The sequence below is a fragment of the Neodiprion pinetum genome, chromosome 3, assembly GCF_021155775.2.
Source record: "Neodiprion pinetum isolate iyNeoPine1 chromosome 3, iyNeoPine1.2, whole genome shotgun sequence".
Classification (NCBI taxonomy): domain Eukaryota; kingdom Metazoa; phylum Arthropoda; class Insecta; order Hymenoptera; family Diprionidae; genus Neodiprion; species Neodiprion pinetum.
In genome coordinates, this window is record NC_060234.1 from 41,442,957 (window position 1) to 41,464,542 (window position 21,586).

The 21,586-nt window shown below is 38.7% G+C and overlaps 1 protein-coding gene and 1 long non-coding RNA gene across 3 annotated transcripts in view; one reads left to right on the forward strand and one right to left on the reverse strand.

Moving 5' to 3' along the window:
* Positions 1–9,633, reverse strand: part of Pgant2 (polypeptide N-acetylgalactosaminyltransferase 2) — a 160,797-nt gene extending 151,164 nt beyond the window's left edge. Inside the window, exon 1 of one of the 2 annotated variants that reach the window (XM_046616383.2) lies at positions 8,832–9,633. In XM_046616383.2, coding sequence (XP_046472339.1) covers positions 8,832–8,921 — 90 coding nt within the window. In that variant the 5' untranslated portion in view covers positions 8,922–9,633. The remainder of the gene's footprint in view (positions 1–8,831) is intronic. The other variant, XM_046616384.2, reaches the window with a different exon arrangement.
* Positions 9,634–19,166: 9,533 nt separating this feature from the next.
* Positions 19,167–20,850, forward strand: LOC138190711 (uncharacterized). The gene is made up of 3 exons (XR_011176786.1): positions 19,167–19,431; positions 19,671–19,826; positions 20,621–20,850. It is a non-coding gene; the product is annotated as an uncharacterized lncRNA (long non-coding RNA).
* Positions 20,851–21,586: the final 736 nt, after the last annotated feature.

A 21,586-nucleotide genomic window follows, 5' to 3' on the forward strand; every position in this document is an offset into this window, starting at 1 on the left:
CGCGGACAAAGAATATCGCTGCGGGAAGATTTCGCCGACCAATGAGATTCAATTACTTGGCGCGTGCGCGGTTGATTTTCAAGTTTAAAGAGATTGTCCCGGTACACGTATGTTCCTTCATTCTTCTTCTGCCTCTAGATTATTATACCCTTTTTCCTCTTCGGTTAGAGATCAAAATATTTTACTCATACGGTTTAATAACGAAGGAAAATAAATGGAAAAAGAGAAACACCGCTTGTTAAACTTTTCATTGTACATAAATTTCGGGAAATTCTATTTTTGATCAAATAATACTGGCGTAGAATGCGCGTTGCAGGTAAATTTAACTGATGGGTATATTTAATTGTGACAGTTATCATGGCAATGACGATGTATTGCATACGGTATACTTTGAATCGATTTGAATCCGAAAGCTCCGTTGGAAAAACTTGTTGAAAAGTCAGTTGCATAAGAAGATATAATATCTTGGCTGGCTTGAACGCATTTCAACTACCATTCATCGTGTGTACACGTCTCACAGATCTGAGCTGCGAATCAACCGAGCGAACGAATTGCTTACATATTGTACAGAGAGTACACAGCTTAGGGCGGTGCATGATTGAGCAATTTTCACACTTGAAAAGTCAAAGTCTATACGTGTGTAGGCGTCGTTGTAACTTGCATAAATGCAATAAACCGGTTACACGTACGTGTACGATAAGTGTAATATTATCCTGACCGCGTACAAATTTAATAAAGAAAACAAAAATAACTCGAAGGATAGAAATAACCCTGCGCGACAGAAATAATCGAAACAAAAATAAATCAAGTAAAAAATAACGCGAACAGAAATATCTCGGGACAAAAATAACTCAATAAAAATGAATAAAAAAAAAAAAAAAGAAATCAAGACGATAATAACCCGAAACAAAAATGAAACCGAAACGAACATAACTCGAGACAAAAATGAGCCAAACAAAAATAACTCGTGTTAAAAAATTGATGAAAGATTGTCATAAAATTGAATTACATTAAATTGAATGAAATTTACTTAAAAATGTAGATAACCTTTGTCATGGGTTATTCTTTTAGGGGTTATTAATTCTGAAACATTTGGTCCTTACAGCAAGTTGAATCTGCACAGCGCCAATTGGAATTAAGTATCGCAAAAAACAAAAAAATATGGCTAAATCGGACGATAAAATAAAATAACGTACCTTTGAAAATTCCCTCGAGTCTAATCATAGATCAGGCCGTACATTGTACAAAATATTCGACCTCATAGGACGGGGTTTAGGAAATGTCGTCTTGCCTGCCTGATCATCTCGCGAAACTTACCGAAAATCAAATCGGGAAGGGGAATCCGTGAACAACGTGGGTGAACGAGGGAGAATCGAGTCCCATTTCCGGTTCGAAGAACCGCGGAACACGAAGCAGGAAACTCTGGCCGCCTTACAGCTGTGCTTGACTGTACTTGCGAGTCCTGCAAGACTAACAGATACCATCTTTTTACGAGAGTCGGACAAGCGGGCGGGTCGGTATCGGAGGGATCTGCATTATCAGCGGTGCACAGCTTTTGGTCCCATTCCAGGGATTACGAGCACCCTTCGTAGCAGTTCCGTGGAACCATGGCGAAACGAAGGACCCTTGGGATCGCTAAGAGAAAACGGTGATGCAACTATGGCGCCATTTTTAGCCTATTTCAGCCGCGAAAAACCTTCGGCAAATTTTTCCTCGTGTTTGTTTCACACTATCGAACATTGAAGTTGTGGATTACACGTAGAAACGATTTTTGCTCGTTTATTTTTTTTTTTTTTTTTTTTGAAAATGGCAGGTGTAATGTGGTTGCCAAGATCTTGAGTATAAGTACGATTGCAAAGTCATAATGATCACAATTACGAGCAAATGACGAAAGCTCCGAATGGTAAAAAACTCTGTATTATATTCGTCTCAGAAATTTTCGAAAATATAGAATCCATCGGATGATTCTGTCCATTCCACGTTTTCGCACTGTTTGGAAATTCGAAAACGATTCGGGATGAGTTTCGATTTTTCAGACCGACGAAAGAGTAAATATTTCAGAACGAACGATGAATCCGAATTACTTCTATTTTCTTCATTCAACGATATGTCATCGTATTCGAAATAAAAAAAAAAAAACGAAATTGAATTTAACTACCAATACTTTTCTTCTGTCATATTTGGTGAATTCGAGATATTTTTTGTACTTTATTTGTGTAACCGAAAAAACAGCTCATTGTATTTTCCAGCTCACGTATATATCTTCGTTCCCGAGTCGAGTCATTACCGTCTTTGTGATTTGAATGAAAGAAAAAAAAAAAAAAAAAAGGAAAAAGAAAAAAGATGAGATTGTGCTTCGTTATTTTCTTTTCACGTTCCTTCCGTGTTTTTGTTTTTCTTTTCATTCGAAAAAATTGAGAGACGTTTCTTTGGTACGCGATCGTCGTTAGACGATCCTAAAACTACGTTTGACGAAGCTATTCATTGAAGATCAAGCCGACCGAAGTTCAGACGGACTGCCTCGTACATGCATAAGGGTAAGGAGAGAAGCGAAGGAGCAGAACTTTGGCTTCCCGAACTTCCCTCCTCCCATTTCCGACTTTGAATTCAAACCGATCCTAAAACTGCACGGTCAGATTATCGACTTGTTAATTATCACTCAGAAGCCTGATTTCGCAAAGAAATCAAATCGAAACCCCTGCAATATAAATTGCAAAAATTGCGAATAAAACGGTAGTAAAAAAAAAAAAAAAAAAAATTGAAATAAAATTTTTGAAAAATCACTTCAGATATCGCAATTCGCGAGATAATATGTAATAAGATTCTGCAATCAATCAGGTCAGTCAACACTAGCTTTATCTATGTACATAATAAAGCCTACATCGAACATGAAAGGGAAAATATAAGAAACTTTTCTGAGTGGGGGGAGGAAAAAGGAATTTTTAAATTCATTTTACCGTTGAATGAAGAATTCGAACGTTGGGAGACAAGGACGCGATTCGCGATTACTGTAATAAAATGTTGAAGATCGGTAATGATCGCCGATTACTCTGTCCGCTGCTATACTTCGTTATCATATAATAAGTGCATATAAATATAATAAATTCATATACGTATATGTACATGTAGATATAGAACAGGATACAAGCAGCTGTTATCGCATGTGAAGCGTACGGTTGTTACAGGTCAGCGGACTCTTACAACTCTGCCAGAATAAATACAGAGATTAAACGTATATATATATATATATATATACACACGATGTGTATCTTCTACAGGGATATATTAAACGCAGCGGAGCCATCGGCACGCTGCAAAGGGGCACGTGCATCGGCTAATAATAATCGTCGTGAGTTAAATTTTCTACATACAAATTATAATACCACCAGTATGAGAAAAAAAGAAAAAAAAAAAAAAAAAACAGCTCGGTAAGAAGAAACAAAAAGAAAAGAATTTCTCTTTGTTGCTCTGATTTTTTTTCCTTAAACTTTTATGTCTGAGAACGTAGAATTTACAAGTAAAATCATAATTATATTAGATCGCAAACTCGTAAGTTTTTATATTACTGTAGTATTGTAAAGGGGGTGGTGATGGTTTACATTCTCAGACATCAGAATTCATGGGAAAAATCAGAACTAGAAATAAAAAAAAAACAAACATTGAAATCATTTGTTTTTTTTCCCCTTTGTTGAGCTGCGTATTTTTTTTTTTATATATATATATATATATATATATATATATATAAACATTAGTACAAAATAAAAGAAAAAAAGACCATGAAATTTTTCATTCAACTGTTGGTTTTTTGTGTCATATTTGAAAATGTCGATAAAATAAATTTTGTAACTAAGAACAATTTCGAAAAACTACGTTTACTCCTGCGACAAAAGAAACCACCGTTTACCAGTGCAATTAAAACATTTTTACACGCGAATTATAAACATGCTGTTCTAATTCTCGGCTTGAACAATTTGAGATTTCGTTAATTGCGTAAACGGTGAAAACGAAAAAAAAAAGAAAAAAGAAAGAACGAATAGAAAGAATCAAATTTTTGAAATTCGCAAATTTTTTTTTTTTTTTGCTTTCCAAGTTCAGAATTGATTTCAGGAATGTATTACATAGCCTCGCGGAAAAAGAACCCCAACTTGGGTATAAATTCGTACCCCCAACTCACAGATAATGCTAATTTTCCATGAGAAAAAAGTTAAGGGTTACGAATTTACACCAAAGTTGGGGTTTTTTTTTCCGCGAAGTTATAGTCGAGTTTTGAAAGTCTGAGCTTCGCTTAGCAGTTGATGCACGTTTTAACGAATTTTCAAATCTTTATCGTTAACATCCAGACGTTAACTTTGGATACCTCGCTGCTGACAAGAACCGTTAATGACGGTGTGGTGTCGAGTAATTGGCAATTCGCCAATTATCGATCAACCCTCCGCACGATGCTGCAGCATCGAAAGACGAGACGAACAATCAACGTTCCGCAATATCTGCATCCTAAACTCTGCGTACGTAAAGTCTGGGATTCGCCTGCCTTGACTTACACTATCTGTAAAAGTGATTGCAGAGGACGCGTGCGAACGTTCTTTTTCTATTCTTTATCTCGCGCTCTGCGTGTACCTTCTTAAAAGTTAAAAGTTACGGTAAGAACACCATTTTTCATCACTGATGTTATCAATTGACGAACGTTATCAACGATTTTTTTCGCAATTTCTTCGAAAAATTTCAATTATTCCGTTTACACGGATGGGTTATAACCAGAAGATCACATTATAATCGATAATTATAGCTACCAATGCTCACGAGTGTAAATATATTGGAAAATAGAAAGAAAATGAAAAAATAGAAAAACACCGTTAACCGAGATACGTGTGATATTTTATAATATATTATTTACGAGCAATCGTTGGTTCCTGTATAATATATATTTACGTACAACATCACATACGCACACACACACATGTATTCTCGTTTATACATATATATGTAACAGATGCGATTTGCCAATACATGTATAACCCAACCGAGGCGTATAATATAAAATTCCGTGTGAATGATCGGCAGGTTCAATTTCAGGGTAAAAAGCTGCAATCACGCTTTGACAAACTTTTCGCAATAAATAACGTAATCGGGAAATTTCCGGTCGACTAATTTATCGCGATAAACGTCCAGCTGCGGCGTGGTTCGCCTGCGAGGAGGGGTGAGATAAAAACACGGCAAAAACTTTATTTCGATTTCGAAACGCGTGGTTGACGTTCTTTTCTTACGTCTTACGTATTTCCTTAGTCTTTGTTTCTTTTATCTCTCTTCTGCTTTTCGTTGTTCCTATCGTCGTTTTCTATACGGAACAGCCAACTAATCTCTCTCGCAGTTTCTGCAGAACGTCGGTTCTACATTGCGCTAAATAATAATCGCACAAAGCATGACTGTAATTATATACCAACGTATGACAATTAAATTTGCAAATCCACATCAACTCGCCGGACATTGAGTGATAATACAACAGCGAATGTGGACAGTTGATCAAAATTATCCGTGCAAGCGAAACTACGTTACAATCCACCACCGTATTCTGTGATAATAATAACAACAACAGAGAAAAACAAAAACAACAATAACAACAGTAGGAGTAGTAACGATAATTTGAATTTTATGCAATACACAATAAAATAACAAATTAAATTACCAATCAAATACGAAATTGTATAATGTAACGCAAATCGCAAGATTTAAAATCGGAGTATCAGAGAAGAAGAAAATTTCTATTATTATCGTTGATAATTTTTTTGGTGGAACAATTTTTCAACACATGTAAATCGATCGAGCAGATTCAACATTCGACCGTGTAAAATTTACAAGTACAGCGTGACATGGACGGATTCGCGAACGACTCGAACCCTTCGCTTGGTTCGTCGACAACGATAAAAAGGGTTCGAAGCCCTCCGCGAGGGTTACGAAGGGGTGGAGACGCCGACTTTATCCGCAACAGTCGAGATAAAAAATACAAATAACTCTCGTAATATGCATACTCGCAGGCGGCGTCTTACCGTATATGCCTAGATTTAGGTACATATACACGAATATTGTATATAAACGTACACGTAGGCATATATTTACACAAGTATACGTGCCGCACGTGCGAGAGTTTCGCGATTTATTACGGTACGTATATGTAACAGGTATGATAATTGTATTATACTGTACGTTATTTGTATATTTTTAGTACATATATATTTTTGTATTTTTACACGCGAAGAGAAAGAGACCCAAGCAATTTATCAACGAATGTAAACGTGTAAATTTAACACGATTAATCGGCTTTAGTCCAATAATCACCGCTCCCCGAATTTTATAACGCGTGTACGTGTATTGATTTTTTGTATTTTGTGCACAGACGTTAATATTTTTCAGACGATTTTACGAATTCTTACAATTACGAGGCTGAAGTTAGTTACGTTGTTGCAATGATTTGTGTATCGGGAAATCCGATGTTTCGTAATTTTCGGAATCTCTGAAATGCAGCAAATTATAATAAGGTGAATGAAATTTGTATTTTGAAAACTTGGCCACTTCTTCAAAGTCAATATTGAAAAATAGCGAACCCTCCCCCGACTGTTTCGTTACGCTAACTTTACTAACTTCAGCCTCGTTTTCGATTCGATTTTTGTTCGTCCGAAGAATGGGGTTCGAAAAAAAAAAAAAAAAATTGACCAAAATTATCGACGAATATTTTTAGGGCAGGGGTTGAAACTCGTTAAACGTCAATGAAGCGAAACGTAGGTATATAATATAATATGTACGTAAAATAATTTGCATATTCAACCGCTAATCGAGATTCATTAAAAATCTGCGAATTAATGTGAGAGATTTCGATTCTACGTTTCAGTTATCCATTAACTTCGTCACTACACTTCCATCAATATCGTAAGTAAATACGAAACTCATCTTCGCTCACTTCTGTGAAAAACGGAGAGTCGACGAGTTGTATAATACGTGCCGGTGCGATGTAAAAAACCTAATAAACAATGGCCAACATAACAGGCTAAATAGAAAAAAATTAATTAAAAAAAAAAAAAAAAATAGCTTAACCTACGCATCGTGACTCGAAATCGATTTTGAAATATCGACAAGTTTTTCATTCGCTCGATTACTGTTATCGTTGCTGTATCGTTATTTCTTTTTCGGAACGATATAAAAATGTTATTACGCCAAGTTTTATTCCGTACACGTTCTGGTCCGTAGAGTGTATATGAAATAAAAAAAAAAAAAAGAAAAGTTCGTGTATTATACACACGGTGATTATTGTCCCGAATGTAATATAACGACATCGGTTTTTTTTTTCATTGCCGTGTACGCTGTGCTTCGTATTTTCGCTTTTATTCTTCACAGTATATAAAGAACGAAAGTGAAAAAAGAAGTTACGAATTTAATGACTCCGTGTTAATATACCATATATATGCATACTCGTATAATATGTATATGTATACAGAGCGTGTAATTTACGTTTATTTATCCTATTCTCTGAATTTTTTCTCAATCGGTCAAGGATTAAATTTCAATTTCAACTTATACACCAGCTTGAAAGTTTGATATTTCAACCCAGTTTTTTTTTTCTCTTTTTCACCGCAGTGCAGTTCAGCCGTTGCGACAATAATTATATCGTGCGCTGCTTTCTCCGCACAATAATAATCAATCTATCCTACGTACGTATGGAATTATACATGTACAATTATATACGCTGTATACGTATATACTGCAAATTATAAATTCTGGGAATTAATGCGCGACGACAGGGATCGTCATAAATAAATACGCGATATTACCATTAATTTCATCTTTCATTTTACGTACGTATGTACCTATCGGCTTATCTTATCACGTTTAATTAAGTTACTAACATAACTATTGTAACGATTTATGCCGATGAAAAATGTTTATTTCGCGATTGTGGAATCGTTTGAAATTCGGTAAATCGTAATGAAACAAGATATATTAATACTTAGAAATCTTAGTTCGTTCAAAGTCAATGTAAAAATCAGGAAATAATGAATTTTACTCTATGTTTCGTTACAATAACGTTACAGACTTCAAACTCATTTCATCTTCTCGTTTCACGACGAAAACAAACAATAAGAGACATTATAACGAGAAAATTTGACGACGCAATGACGAGATCCGAGCTGCTGGCAATCAACAGATAAGAATAAACATCTTAAAACCTCTCTAATCGGACATTGCCTGAAAAGTTTCATCGTGTTGAAGTATTTCTTTCACGCGTGAAACCTAGTAGTAAACAACAAACGCCATGTGTTCGTGTAACAATTACCAGAAGCGAGAGAATCGAGCACGTGGCGACTCGATTTATCGATGGATAAAAAATCTGTTTAAAACTGGCGCCTCGAGTCACGAACTTGAAGTTAGTAACGCTGCCAGTGACGAGATATCGAAAAAGATTCTACCGCTTAACAAATTTATAACGACTTGGTATTATTTGAGTATGAAAAATGCGGGTTGGTTACGATTTCAACTGAATTTCAGACGACAAATCTCCAGCTCCGAATCAATGATTTTTCATACGAACATCGATTCCGTCTCGGTTCGTAAATTCGACGAGAAAAGTTGCGGAAACAAATGAATTCGAAACAGAACGTAACGAGAGTGAAAAAAAGAAGCACGCGCACGCTTACCAACCAGCAGAAAAAAAAATAACAAAAAAAAAACACACACAATAGTAAAAATAAACGAAGGTAGGGAATTTTTTGCGCTGAACTGAGACTGAATAAAACAGATTTACCGACGTACATGTATAAAAATTCGCGGATAACTTGACTCACCTTAGTGTCCCTGGTGGTGTGATAGTAGTAAACAAAGGCGGACATCCAAGCGCATGACAGGAGTATAACTATCTTCACATTCCGCCTCATGTCGCTCCTGTTTGGCTCCTTGGCTGTCAGCGTGACAACTCGTACGTGGTTTTGACGTAAGTGAGAATGTAAAGAAAAAAACTCCGAATCGAAGATTAAAAAAAAAGTGGAAATAAGAAGACGATTTTTAATCACACTGAACCTTGTTTAACCGGCATCGATACTCTCCTCGGCGTGAAACGATAATATGCGTAAAAGTTTATTCACAGAATATTACGGTAAGAGGTTAAGAAGGAAAAAAAAACAAACGAAAAAACGTAAACAAACATTACAAAAAAGAAAAAAGAATCACGCCGCTTCTGCGAAAGGAAGAGAGAGAGAGAAAGAAAGAAAGAGAGAGAGAAAGAAAGAAAGAAAAAAACCGAGGGGATGACGAAGGCAGGAACGGAAAAGAGGGAGAAGGAGGGGAGGGTCGCACCACCGTAACAACACCCGTGTGACACACGTGACGACGACGACGACGAAGTCGAGGAAGACGACGACGGCGACGACGTATTTACGAATAGGATATAATAATTCACAGTTCAGCGACGGATGACAACGTGCTGATTATGATTACGGGTTTGTTATTATGCGACGCCGGTATTTCATCGAGGCTCAAACGGTCGCGACGATCCGCCAGTGATAACCAGCCCTGTCAAAAGCTGAAGCCATACTGAAACCGAATGTCCGCCAATTCAACGAACGCCTCTCTCGCTCTCCTGCGCCGTTCGCCCGAGCCTCTCTAGTCACTCGCCGATCTCTGCCCCTCGCAGCCTTTTAGTTCCAGGCCTCGCCGCCAGTGGCGCTGATCGACGCGTCGCCGCAGTAACTCTGTACCTCCCCCCCTCTCCGCCCTTCCCGCGACCCACCGCTCCCTCCCCTCCCCCACTCCTCTGCTTCACACAGTCCTCATCGCGAAAGGGCGCGAGATCTTTGGCGTCGCGACGCGCGGTCATCGATTGGAACTCTCTCTGCCCCCTCCCCCCCCCCCCGTAGTCCCCCATCCCCTCCCCCCCCTCGACCCCTTCCCGCGCCCTTGCGCCAAAAGTACTCGCGCGGGGCGGTTTCTTGGCTTCTGGCTTAAAACAGCCTTGCGGTTTTCAACGTTTTTCACGCATAATCGATCGTGTTAATTGACACGACGCACGACACTGATATTATTGGCTGTATAATGTACGTACACCTTTGGTTCGACGTTCGGCATTCGTTGGGTTTTAAATTTAGCGGTGGATATACTAAGTTTAAGATAATCGATGAGTCGATTTGCCGAGTATAAAGAAATAGTCGAACGCGAATCGATTGAATCGGTGAAAATTAATCGATTAATCGACTGTTTTGTAGTTTTTTGAAACGGAGCATTTGAAACCGAAATTTCGTAGGTATCAGTACGTAGTCTTAATAGAGGATACGTTTTTTAATAATTTAGTTTCGTTGAAAAATATTTTTAATTTCAGGTGAAAATATTCGTTTATCTTTCACTTATCATACGAAATAGGTCCTTAGTAAGTAAGATAATGATAATAATTGATACTTTAAACACGTAAATTTATATTGTCGTGCATCGTTCATGGGAGTAATAAACAAAAACCGATTGTGAAGAAAAATAATCGATTATACTCGATTAATCGAGAAAAAATAATCACTTCAATAGAAAATCGATTATTTTTGGTTATTCTTAGGTTTTAAACATTACTGTAAAAAATTTTGTGGCAAAATCGAACGGTGTGAACTCATAGGTGAGGAACTATTTTTCGAACCAACTCGGAAATTTACGATGATTTATCCTGAACTGTAGGATTCAAAAAATTGTATAGCTATAATATAAATTAAAAAATATTGTTAGGTATGTGTATAATTATCCTCCGAAATCGCTATCTCATTGAAAGGTAGTTGCAAGTTTACAGTAGATCCATTTGATTAATCATTTTATATGCTATTCATCACGCTGTTATCGTTGAATGTCTGCAGTGTTCAAAATCACACCGTGGGCATTTCGTTATTATTAAAAAAATAGCAACATCGATACGACCGTTGAAAAATAAAAGTATTTATGCACGACAAGTCATTGTCAAATGAGATCCTACTTATTTACCGTTATTTGAAGCAATTATTCGAATTCAAAAATCAGTATTTATAAGCCCTTGTTTAAAGTTTTTATGCGTTTCGTTTCTCATATTTCTAGGAAAATCATAGCAGCCTCTACGAATATATTAATTTGACAAATCGATACTAATTTTCAATTTGCGAAACTCCCTAAATCAGAAATTCCTTCAGAAAACTATCTCGAAACTGAGTGAAAAGAAACGCATGACCGATTATCACAGTTTCCTGTTGATGGTCGTGACAATTACTCAAAATCCCTTGTGGTTTCAACGGTTACCCCAAACTTAACCCGTTCGTTTTTAGGCTGCATCCATCACGGGACGTGGTATAGAGAAATTTTGGCTTCTGCGGGATGCTTGCAGCCGACTTGCGAACATTGGAGAGTTTTGATCGATGGAAGAAAAAGTCTCGATATGTTGCACGACAAAGTTGTTCAAAGCTTTTGAAGAAAAACGAAGCGCAATTGAAAAAATCGTTCATTCATAATTCTGATATTATTTCCCTTCGTCCGAGAAAAAAAAGCCTTTTGAAAAATTCTGTTCCTCTCGTATGATGAAATTGTTGGACTAACAATAAATATTACGCCTTAATGTCAAAAATCTCTGGGGCATCAACAACGCGAGCATGAATTACCGCGATAACAGTAGAACTTCCGACTGATTAAAAAGTGGAACAAACAAATTGCGGTCAACGCGAGAATCTCATTCGCATGACATTGCACTCGCAAAAGAATAAAAATTACGTTAATTGCCAGACGCAGATCGGCGTAAAAAAATAGAGATATTCGATCCTACGTATCGTTTGAGGAGGAGGCCTATTAGTCCTGTAACACGGATCATCGTTCAGATCATAAATCTGAGAAAATAAAGACGTGTTTCTAACGTCATTGCGAGTCAAGTATCGGCGGGCATAATCAGGTGTACGTGGGAGATCGTAAAAGTGAGGAGAAGTAGCGAGTGCGATCTCATTTTTGGATGACGTCTGATTTTGAGGAGGTCGTCCAGTGTGATGGATGTTTTTTTTTCAAGTTTGTTTGGGTATTTTTTTAAGACAAATCATTTGAACAAAATTTCTCATACCTTTCACATTATATTTATTGACATGTAAACATGCTTTCTGAATTTTTCGGAGACGAAATATCGATGGAAACTTATGTAAAAATAAGTGTAGACATTCCGTGGAATGGATTTTTGATGAATTGAAATTTGGCTTAACGGCGACTTTTTTCATCAGATTTTGTGTTTTTTTTTCCAAATTTACGGCAGCGTTTTTATTAATTTCTTAAAAACCGTAGGTTGAATCAAAAATCGGTTCTACAGAAGCTTCGAGGATATATTAACGATTCTAAAAAGTCTTGGTTTTTGTATTTCGGCTATTCCGTTCGCCTAAAAATGTGGTTACCGTTTAGCTAATCGCTGTCTGTAAAGCTCCACTTAAACGGACGTACAGTAGTCCGTTTTTAAGATAACTTAAAAACCTTTTTTCAATGGTTCAAAGCGAAAATCCGCAACTTTCAAATGCAATTTAGTTCACTCTGTTCCGTTCATTAGCATATAGTCACAATTAAACATTAAATATAATGATTATTTTCTACCGCTCTTATCTAGGAAACTCCTTTATGGTAATAAACATATCTTTTCGGTTGAACATTTAATGTAACCGCGAGTTTCTCTTATTTTATACGCTCCCGCCCCATATCCACTTACCCTTAAAACTATCAACTAGAACTAGGCTACTACAAGATTTTCCAAAAATTGGAACATTTCGTCTTATTTCGTAGAAAAATTGTATATATGCACAGTTTTCAGTAAAGAATTGTTGATTTTCGTTAAGAATTGTAGTATCTTGTAGACTTATCATAATTTTCATGAGAAACTATGTACATTTACAATTATTTACGAAAACGATTTTTGACACAAAATCATACGAAATGTTCCAATTTCCCCAAAAATTCGTAGAAAATCATAGAAATCATTTTCACCAGGGTCGGTACATGAAATGGGCCCATTTTTACCCCCGCATTCCTTCGAACATTTGCCTCCTCGATTATAGACAGGGTATTTCGTTACATAGGATAACACAACTCGCGGTTTTTGGACTTGCCTTGCCAGATTCTGAAATGGATTTTTGCCCGCGACTTCCACTTTTTCACGGCTAACTTAATGTAGCAACAGCATTAACGACGATCTCATTTTGCGCGGGTCCTTGAATACCTCAGAGACGGTGAACCCGGAAGGAGAAGAAGGACGACGGAATTGGGGAAAGTTGAAGAAACGGGTCAGCGGAGAGATAAAGATACAGAGAAAATATTCAACAGCATGGAAAGGAAGCGGTTAATTGTACGCCGGTTCGATACTCACGTATACGGAAACATGTAAACGTATTATACCGGAACAATCTCTTGAAACTTGAAAATCAACCGCGCACGCGCCAAGTAATTGAATCTCATTGGTCGGCGAAATCTTCCCGCAGCGATATTCTTGTCCGCGACGCAGGCGTGCCAACGTACGCAAAATGTGTACGTTTGAATTCTCAAAGAGCATAAGCATTGAATTCCGACCGTTCTTTGAAGAGTCAACTTTCCGACCCGACAACAAACGCTTCCCAAACCTTTCCGAGTCGCTACTTCAATTATTTGAGATTCTAACCTCGAAAATTCGTATCAACCGCATCGCCGGCAGAAAGAGTTCGACAGCCGAAAACTCGGGATGGCCAGCCTGCACGGAGAGCCGATAAAACTCGCGCATGCGCGGTTCATTTTCAAGTTTCAGCAGATGGTCCCGGTATGTAAGATATTTTGCACAGCCATGAGCAGCCAGCTTCCATTCGTCCGTGAAAAATTTATACCGGATGTTTCTGCAACCGGTTGTTTCTGTTGAGTACCGAGAGTGAACGCAAATGAACGGTTCCCATTAATAATGCGAATGCGGAAAGTTAGTGAAGCCTATAAGAAGAAGCGATCCGTTGCTTATACGGAGCCCGAGATTTTAACGGAGAAATTATTATAACTGTGGCTATAACACCGGGGGCATATAATAACACGATGCAGTTTAACGTGACAATAATAACAATTTAACGCAGACCTGCGAGGTGCGGGTCCTGTTTAAAATACCCTCTTCCGTCTTTCTCTTCGACTGCAATTACAAGCTTCGCAATCACTCTTGCAAATTCTTCGCTTTTTATTCGTCCATGCTCGTCTCTCGAACAGTGCGGAAGAAATGGTGAAAATTTGCGATCCGACCAAATGAAATCGACCTTACGTCAGCGTCCCTTTTTCCCGCTCTGCACGATGTAAAAGAAAATGAACAGAGGCCGTCTCGTCCAACTTTGACCAAAACACTGAAAATTATCCGCAAGATACGAACGAGACGTTAAGTCAAGGGTTCAATTCGACGCTTATAATATCGCTGGGGGGACCGGAAGTGGGGCGAAAATTATAAGAGAACATACTTAAGGGGGTGTATTATGGCCGAATGTCGGCGTGTGCTCGAGTGGCTTTTTGCCTGGAGGTGCGCGCAGCTTCTTCTTCTTAGGAAACGGCCGGGGGCGAGTAGTCGTGACTGAGAAAATTAATTATTGAGTAATTCCCGAGGGTCGTAAACAAGTCCTAACGCGCCTTTCCTCCTTCCCATCCTCTCGGATATTCTCCACGTCCGCCGGGAAGCAGGCGTCGTCTTTGGTCTCGACGCGGTTTGTCTCAACGATAGCTACAAGGCTACAAGGAAACTCGACGTCGGTATCCTCGACTTAATTTGTCGGCTTGGTAACGCTCCGTTCCCCACCGTGACACATTCTGATTGGATCTTTCTTTCCTCCTTTGCTCCGCTGCAGCGGAGCATAAAAACGCCTGTAACTTATCCGGGAAACGTCGTCGAGAGGCTCTGCAGCGAAACAACGCCATTGATCTCGGTATCTGCACTGCAACGTGATTTTCAGCCTATCCAGTTTTCCATCCTTTGCTCCATTTCCATTTTCACTTTTTTTTTTTATTCATCTATTTTTATCAACGTTTCTTTCACCGCTGGAAAGCAACGCTGCGAGACGACTCGGACGATGCGATATACGTAACTGATAATATCCGCAAGTCTTTGGTCTGAAAGCAATCCGGAATTGAAACGCACACTGAGAGAAATTTTTAGTTTTAGTTTCATTTTTTACCACAATCGAAAAATATAGTTCTAGGTAGAAAATGAAAGTTAGTTTTCTAGCTGTAACCAGAAAGTCTCCGTTACTATTCTTTCTCATTACGATCACTGTTACTATATTTTCTTGCAACTGTTACGAAAATTTAATGCTTGCGCAACAATACCTAAATTGACGTTAAAGCCTTGTTTAACTAAAAAAATAGAATAAACCTCACAAACTGATTTTGCGTTGCAATTACCAAAAAAGGATCGACAATAGCGCAAAATGGTTACGTGTACCTCAATTTTCGCAATCCCAACAATATTCATACAGTTTTTTTAACGATACCTGTTTTATTGAATTTTTCTACTAACTATTAACGAATGAAATTTTTCTCAGTGCAGAGACGCGTTTTGGGTTGTTTAAAGTGGTCGTAAAACGGTTCGGCAACAATCGACCGTAGGTTCAATTAAGTCGCTACTGTAAAGTACCCACCAGTAGCTACAGAAATTAAAAAGGGTATGAAAACATTAAACACAACTTCGGGAATATTATTTTGAACGGAAATGCAATACTTGTGAAAGCGAGGATCATTTTAGTGGAATTTTCTTTCAATTGTATTCGCACGGTTATCAAACCGTTCCATTTATCCATTATTCCAAGTACCTTCGTAACTATCTCGAAGATATTATGGTCCCAAGTAACCAGTTCCCTGATTTATCAGGATCCATACCTACGTCAGTTTTACGGTTAGTCACGAGTCCGGATGCTCTCTCTCTCTTTCCGGTCATGAATATGCTCAGAGTATACAGAAATCTTAAAGAGTCACTGTATAACTCGAGAGTGAGAATTTCATTTCACCTGCGAAATATGAACATTCTTAATGGACTCGTTAAGAGGTTGTGACGTCACTGATTGAGGCAGACTCTCAAAGCCCAACGGTACCGAGGTCTACGGATCACTGAGAGTGATCTACGCTAGATCCCGTCTCGACTATCGCTTTCTACTCGATCCTACGTCGCTTCGTGAGTTGCCAAAAGGTAATTTTCAACTCTAGTTCTCATCGTGTTTCCAATGCATGCGAAATGATTACCGAGGTTCGCTGGGCTCTCGTTTTTTTTTTTTTTTATTTTTTTTTTCGCAGTATTTATGCTTTCTAAAACGACCGAGCAACTCACTTGCCTGACTAAAAGAAGACGAAGATCCCGCTTGAAGGCCCTCCGTCTAGGAAAAAAAAAAACGCTTTCATATCGCGTTTTACAATGAGGCTGTGAATGGGCAGTGAAATTGGTAGACGCAGACAAGCTTTGATATCCTCTTCTTATACTCCGACAGCTTTATGTACACATATGGATCGTGCTCGGAAACACTCGTCGCGTTTTAACGTTTAGTGAGGTCGCTCTTCCTGATCCTCGAGTAACTTCCACCCTGCGATCCAGAGACCTGGGAATCAAAGCTTCGAAAGCCCGATTTCACGGACCTGAAATTTCGATCTATCTCACTGGATGCGTGTTCTCGGCTGTTTGTGGAAAACTGATCGATTCCGAGGAATACTTCCGGATTTTTCGAGATTATCGATAGTGCGTTTTGAACAAAAGAACCTATATAACGTGAGCCAAAAATTGGTGCTCAGTTTATTTATTGATTTCTATCTGAACAACGAACTCGAGCCGTAGGCTAATAAAGATATAAGATCCTAGCTTCTTACTCGTCGAGTTGCTGATCCTTAACTATAACGAGGAGCAAGACTAAAATAATGAAGAAATTTGGGTGAAAACCTTGGAGCGGTTTTTATTGCAGACACGCGAAAAACGACGAGTTTCTAAGTCTTCGTAAATTGTAGTCAAACAATGATAATAATAGCTGACAAATTTGAATATTTTACTTCAGTGGCCTATAATCCTAAACCGAAACAAAAATATTCACGGTAAAAGAGTTGGACTAGGAGCATTTACAGAACACAGGAATATAAGATGGAGGAAAAAGTTTCCTGTAAGGATTTATGAATGGCTTATTCTCACCGTATAATACCCGGAATGATATCTTATTGCAATTTTGTCTTTTGACAGTTGGGTATGTATAGAAAGTTGGGGAAAAAGAAGAGAAAAGAAAACAGGTGAAAAAACTCATCGGGAAGACAAATTTGTTAGGCAAATTTCTTACCTTTGATCAATGATCATTACTAACCAAGTCTTGAATTTGATTTTTTTACCACTTTTTGGTAATCAATTTCATAGTATGAAACTTTTCCCATTCGCATATCTTATGGACGAATTAATGTTCGGTAATAATTTTCTTACTAATGAAGCTGGCATTATAATACTTGATTAACTTTGCGATCGATCATATATGTAGACGAAATTTTATCAAATACTTTTTTTTCGTCCGAAAAATGAATCCACAATTTAGGAAAAATAATCTCCTTTTTTCCACCAAAAGCCAGTCTGTGTTCAAGCTAAGTTAAATTTGTCTCACAAGCGCCTCTAGTTGCGAATACAATAAAACTCTTGATTCCCTACGAATTGTCGTACATTGGTGTTAGTCAAGTTGCCGCGTTGCAGGCGTTATATTAAATTTCGAACCTCTGACGATTATTGCTGAATATGAAAACGCGCAATTATCCGTTTGAATGCCAATCTCGTAATACAGCAAGGTGAAAAATTTCCATCAGATATCCAACTGACAGAGCGTGAAATTGAAAGATTGAAATTACGTGAAAGTTACAATTTGCGTGGCGAGAGTTACGACTGCATGATGGATTATACTCAATGATTCGCGTCGTTGACTGAAGAATATAAAGACAGTTGTCTTTAATAGGCTTTGGTGTGACGAACGAAAATCGTCGTGCGCTTGCGCTCCCTGAGATGTTCCAACGGTAGAGTTGAGAACTCATTGCAGAACATCAGAGAGTTAGCGATTTCGACATGATGCTGGCTGCATTCACCTTCCGAGTAACACAGTCTTCGCAAACCAGTACTCAGCCTATGTGTACTTATCGACTTGTCACAAGAAGAAATTAATAACGAGAATAATTTTCTTCCAAAATTCGTAGCAAAACAGTGATTTGATTAAAGTATAGGTACGCGAGAGAAAAATGTATACATAGATCATAAATAATGACAGATCAGATGCAATGATGATGCAGAGACCAAAAAGTATATATATATGTATATGCGATCCATGTACGAATTAATATATGTATGATCCCTTTACGATTGAAACGTGATGCATACTATGAATTTTATAATTTTCCAGGAGACAAACTAGATTATCTACAATAATCGGCTATAATATGAAGATAGAAGAATTATTCATTTCGATGTATTCCATAACATTAATATTCATGATTATTGCAACAACTTTTCATTCGCTCTCTCGGTCTAGAATTTTTGTAAGCATAAAATCGGAACGCTGTTTTAGATAGTCGCAAGTGAAGTGTCTACGTTGGGTAGAGAAGCAGAATTGTTTATCGAAAAGTGTTCTTATGGAAAGAAATTCAGAGTAACTGTAATACATCGCGTATGCGGTAATTTTGATCGAGATGAAATGGATGCTCCGTATATGAGACGGTATTTAACGCAGTGTAGTGACTTAAGGACCTAACAAGATGATAGGGAGAGAAAGAACTAAGCTTCTTAAAACTTCAAGTGTATTTTAACACACATTTGAAAGGTACGAGCAAAAATATTTATCATCCAACTATCGCGTCGCAGAACGGCAGCATTATTAGCTGACCCGTTAACTGAACATTATATCTTTAGTTAACCGCTGAATATCGGAGGGTCTGGCCACTTGAGTCTGGAATCGGTAGGAAAGATGAAGTGCGTATTTCTTGTATGAAATGTGAAAACTAAAATCATTATACATGATATAATATTATCATACATCATACATCATACATAGTATTAAAGTTCGGGACCAAAGTTTGGATGTTCGGATGTTCAGAAAGTGAGGTCACCCAATTTTTTTTTTTTCTCTTGGCGCCTTCAATCTAAAATCAGCTAGCCGAATTCCTCAGTCTGGAAATAACCGCGCAGTAGAGCGGACGGAACAGTATCGTGCTCTGCAGATTTCGAGTACCAGGTACTCTACCTCCTGGATCCTGTGCTCCGGGTCCGCTTCCTGGTATAAATCGACTTCCAGGCCGAGCACTCCGTGATTCCTACGCTCAAGGTCCACTACCTGGTAAAACTTAAATTTCAGGACAAGCGCTCCATGGTTTCTGCGTTCCAGGTACGCTACCTGGTGCAACTCGACTTCAGGGCAAGAGGTGGACGAGGAGGACGAGGATTTGTGCTCGGTGAGTTGAACATTTTTATAATATTTAATGGCAATAGTAATTATATTTTGGCTAACATTTTTTAAACTTGTCATGTTCACAATAAATTATTCCAAGTCATTTTTCGCGCAAGCACAAAGTCAGTAGCTAAAAATGCACTCATCAATTCATTATATTATTAATCAATTAACGAATGATATTAATCCGTACGCAATATTTTTGATGTGCTCTTACACTAAAAATATTTGTTACTATTCAAGGTATAACCCGAGATGGTTCTCGGTGGTCGATGGAGGTGGTCGGCGGTGGTCGGACGTGGTTGGCAGTCATAGTAGGTTGCTAGAGAAGAAGGAGAAGGCGGACGAGGAGGACCAAGAGGACGAGGACAAAGACGACGAGGATGGAGTTGATAGGAGGTAGTAGGGGGTGGTAGGCAGGAGTAGGAGTAGAAGTAGGAGTGTTAGGAGTAGTAGTAGAAGTAGAAGTGTTGGGAGTTGGAGTAGGAGCAGGGGTGTTAGGAGTAGGAGTAGAAGTAGGAGTATTAGGGGTAGAAGTAAGAGTGAGAGTGGGACTAGGGTAGGGCGGGGTGGGGTAGGGTGGGGTCAGGTACGGTACGGTAGGGTAGGGTAGGGCCCCATCATCCCACCACCCCATTACCTCAGACTACCTTGAGACCCCCAATCACCTGCGACGACCTCCATCCTTCTTGTATACCTCGTCCTTCTCCTCCACCTCCTCCTGCTCCTTGTCCTCCTTGTCGTCCTTCTCGTATTCGACTACCTCCGTTTACCTCCTACCACCGCAAACTACCTCCGACCTCCAACCAGCTCAAATCACCTTCAGCTACCTCCAACCACCGCCAACCATCTTTATACTCCTCGTCCACCTCGTCCTCCTCGTTTTCCTCGTCCTCCTCCACCTGCTCGTCCCCCTCGTCCTCTCCTTGAAGTCGAGTTTCACTAGGTAGCGTAGCCGGAATGCATGATCCACGGAGCGCTTGCCCCTGCAGTCGTGTTTCATCAGATAGCGGAACTGGGACATCAAAAATATTGTGTAAGAATCAATATAATTTTTTTATTGACACATTTCACCAAGAAGATTAGGAGAAAATTACGAAAAATTGTAGAAATCTTACTAGCGCATTGACAGCTACTGAATTAGGGCTTGCGCGAAAAATGAATTAAAATAATTCATTGTAAACATGAAACAGGAACCACGGAGCGCTTGTCCTGGAAGTCGGGTTGCACCAGGAAGCGGACCCGGAGCACACGATCCAAGAGATAGAGAACCCGGTACTCGAAATCCGCGAAGCGCGATTCTCATCCGTTCGCTCTACTGCGCGTTGTTTCCAGACTGAGGAATTCGGCTAGCTGATTTTAGATTGAAGACGTAAAGAGAAAAAAAAAATTTGGGCACGTCACTTTCTGAACATCCGAACATCCAAAGTTTGGTTTCGAACTTTAATACTATGTATGATGATGTATGATGTATGATGTATAATGATTTTAGTTTTTACATTTCAGACAAGAAATACGCACTTTATCTTTCCTGCCGCTTCCAGACTCAAGTGGCCAGACCCTCCGGTAGTCAGCCGTCGACTAAAGATATATTCTTCAGTTAACGGGTCAGCTAATAACGCTGCCGTTCTCCGATAGTTGTATGATAAAAAATCTTGCTCCTACCTTTCAAATCTTTGTTAAAATACACTCAAAGTTTCAAGAAGCTTCGTTCTTTCTCTCCCTATCACCTTGTTAGGTCTTTAAACCACTACACTGCGTTAAATACCGTCTCATATACGGAGCATCCATTTCATCTCGATCAAAATTAGTATTTAAAAAATTTCATGGTCAACCGTTTACCGAGTTTGCGTAGAATGCGCCTTATATAACCATCGAGGTTAAGATTCTTCATTTCCACATTCGTTCACAGTTGAATTTATGAGAATCTGTGATGGAAACTTCAAGATAGGACAAAGAAAACTGATGTCTTAGGCAAAAATGCGCAACAGGTATCGTTTATCAGGGCATTCGACTCACCGAACTGCCAATACAGTCAATTATTACCGAACTAAAGAACGGCCTAACGGACGAAACTACATATTTCGTCGAAAACAAACACTCCTAGAAGATCTGATACTCTTCTTGTAAGCGTTAACTTCACGGATGGCCATTCGGTT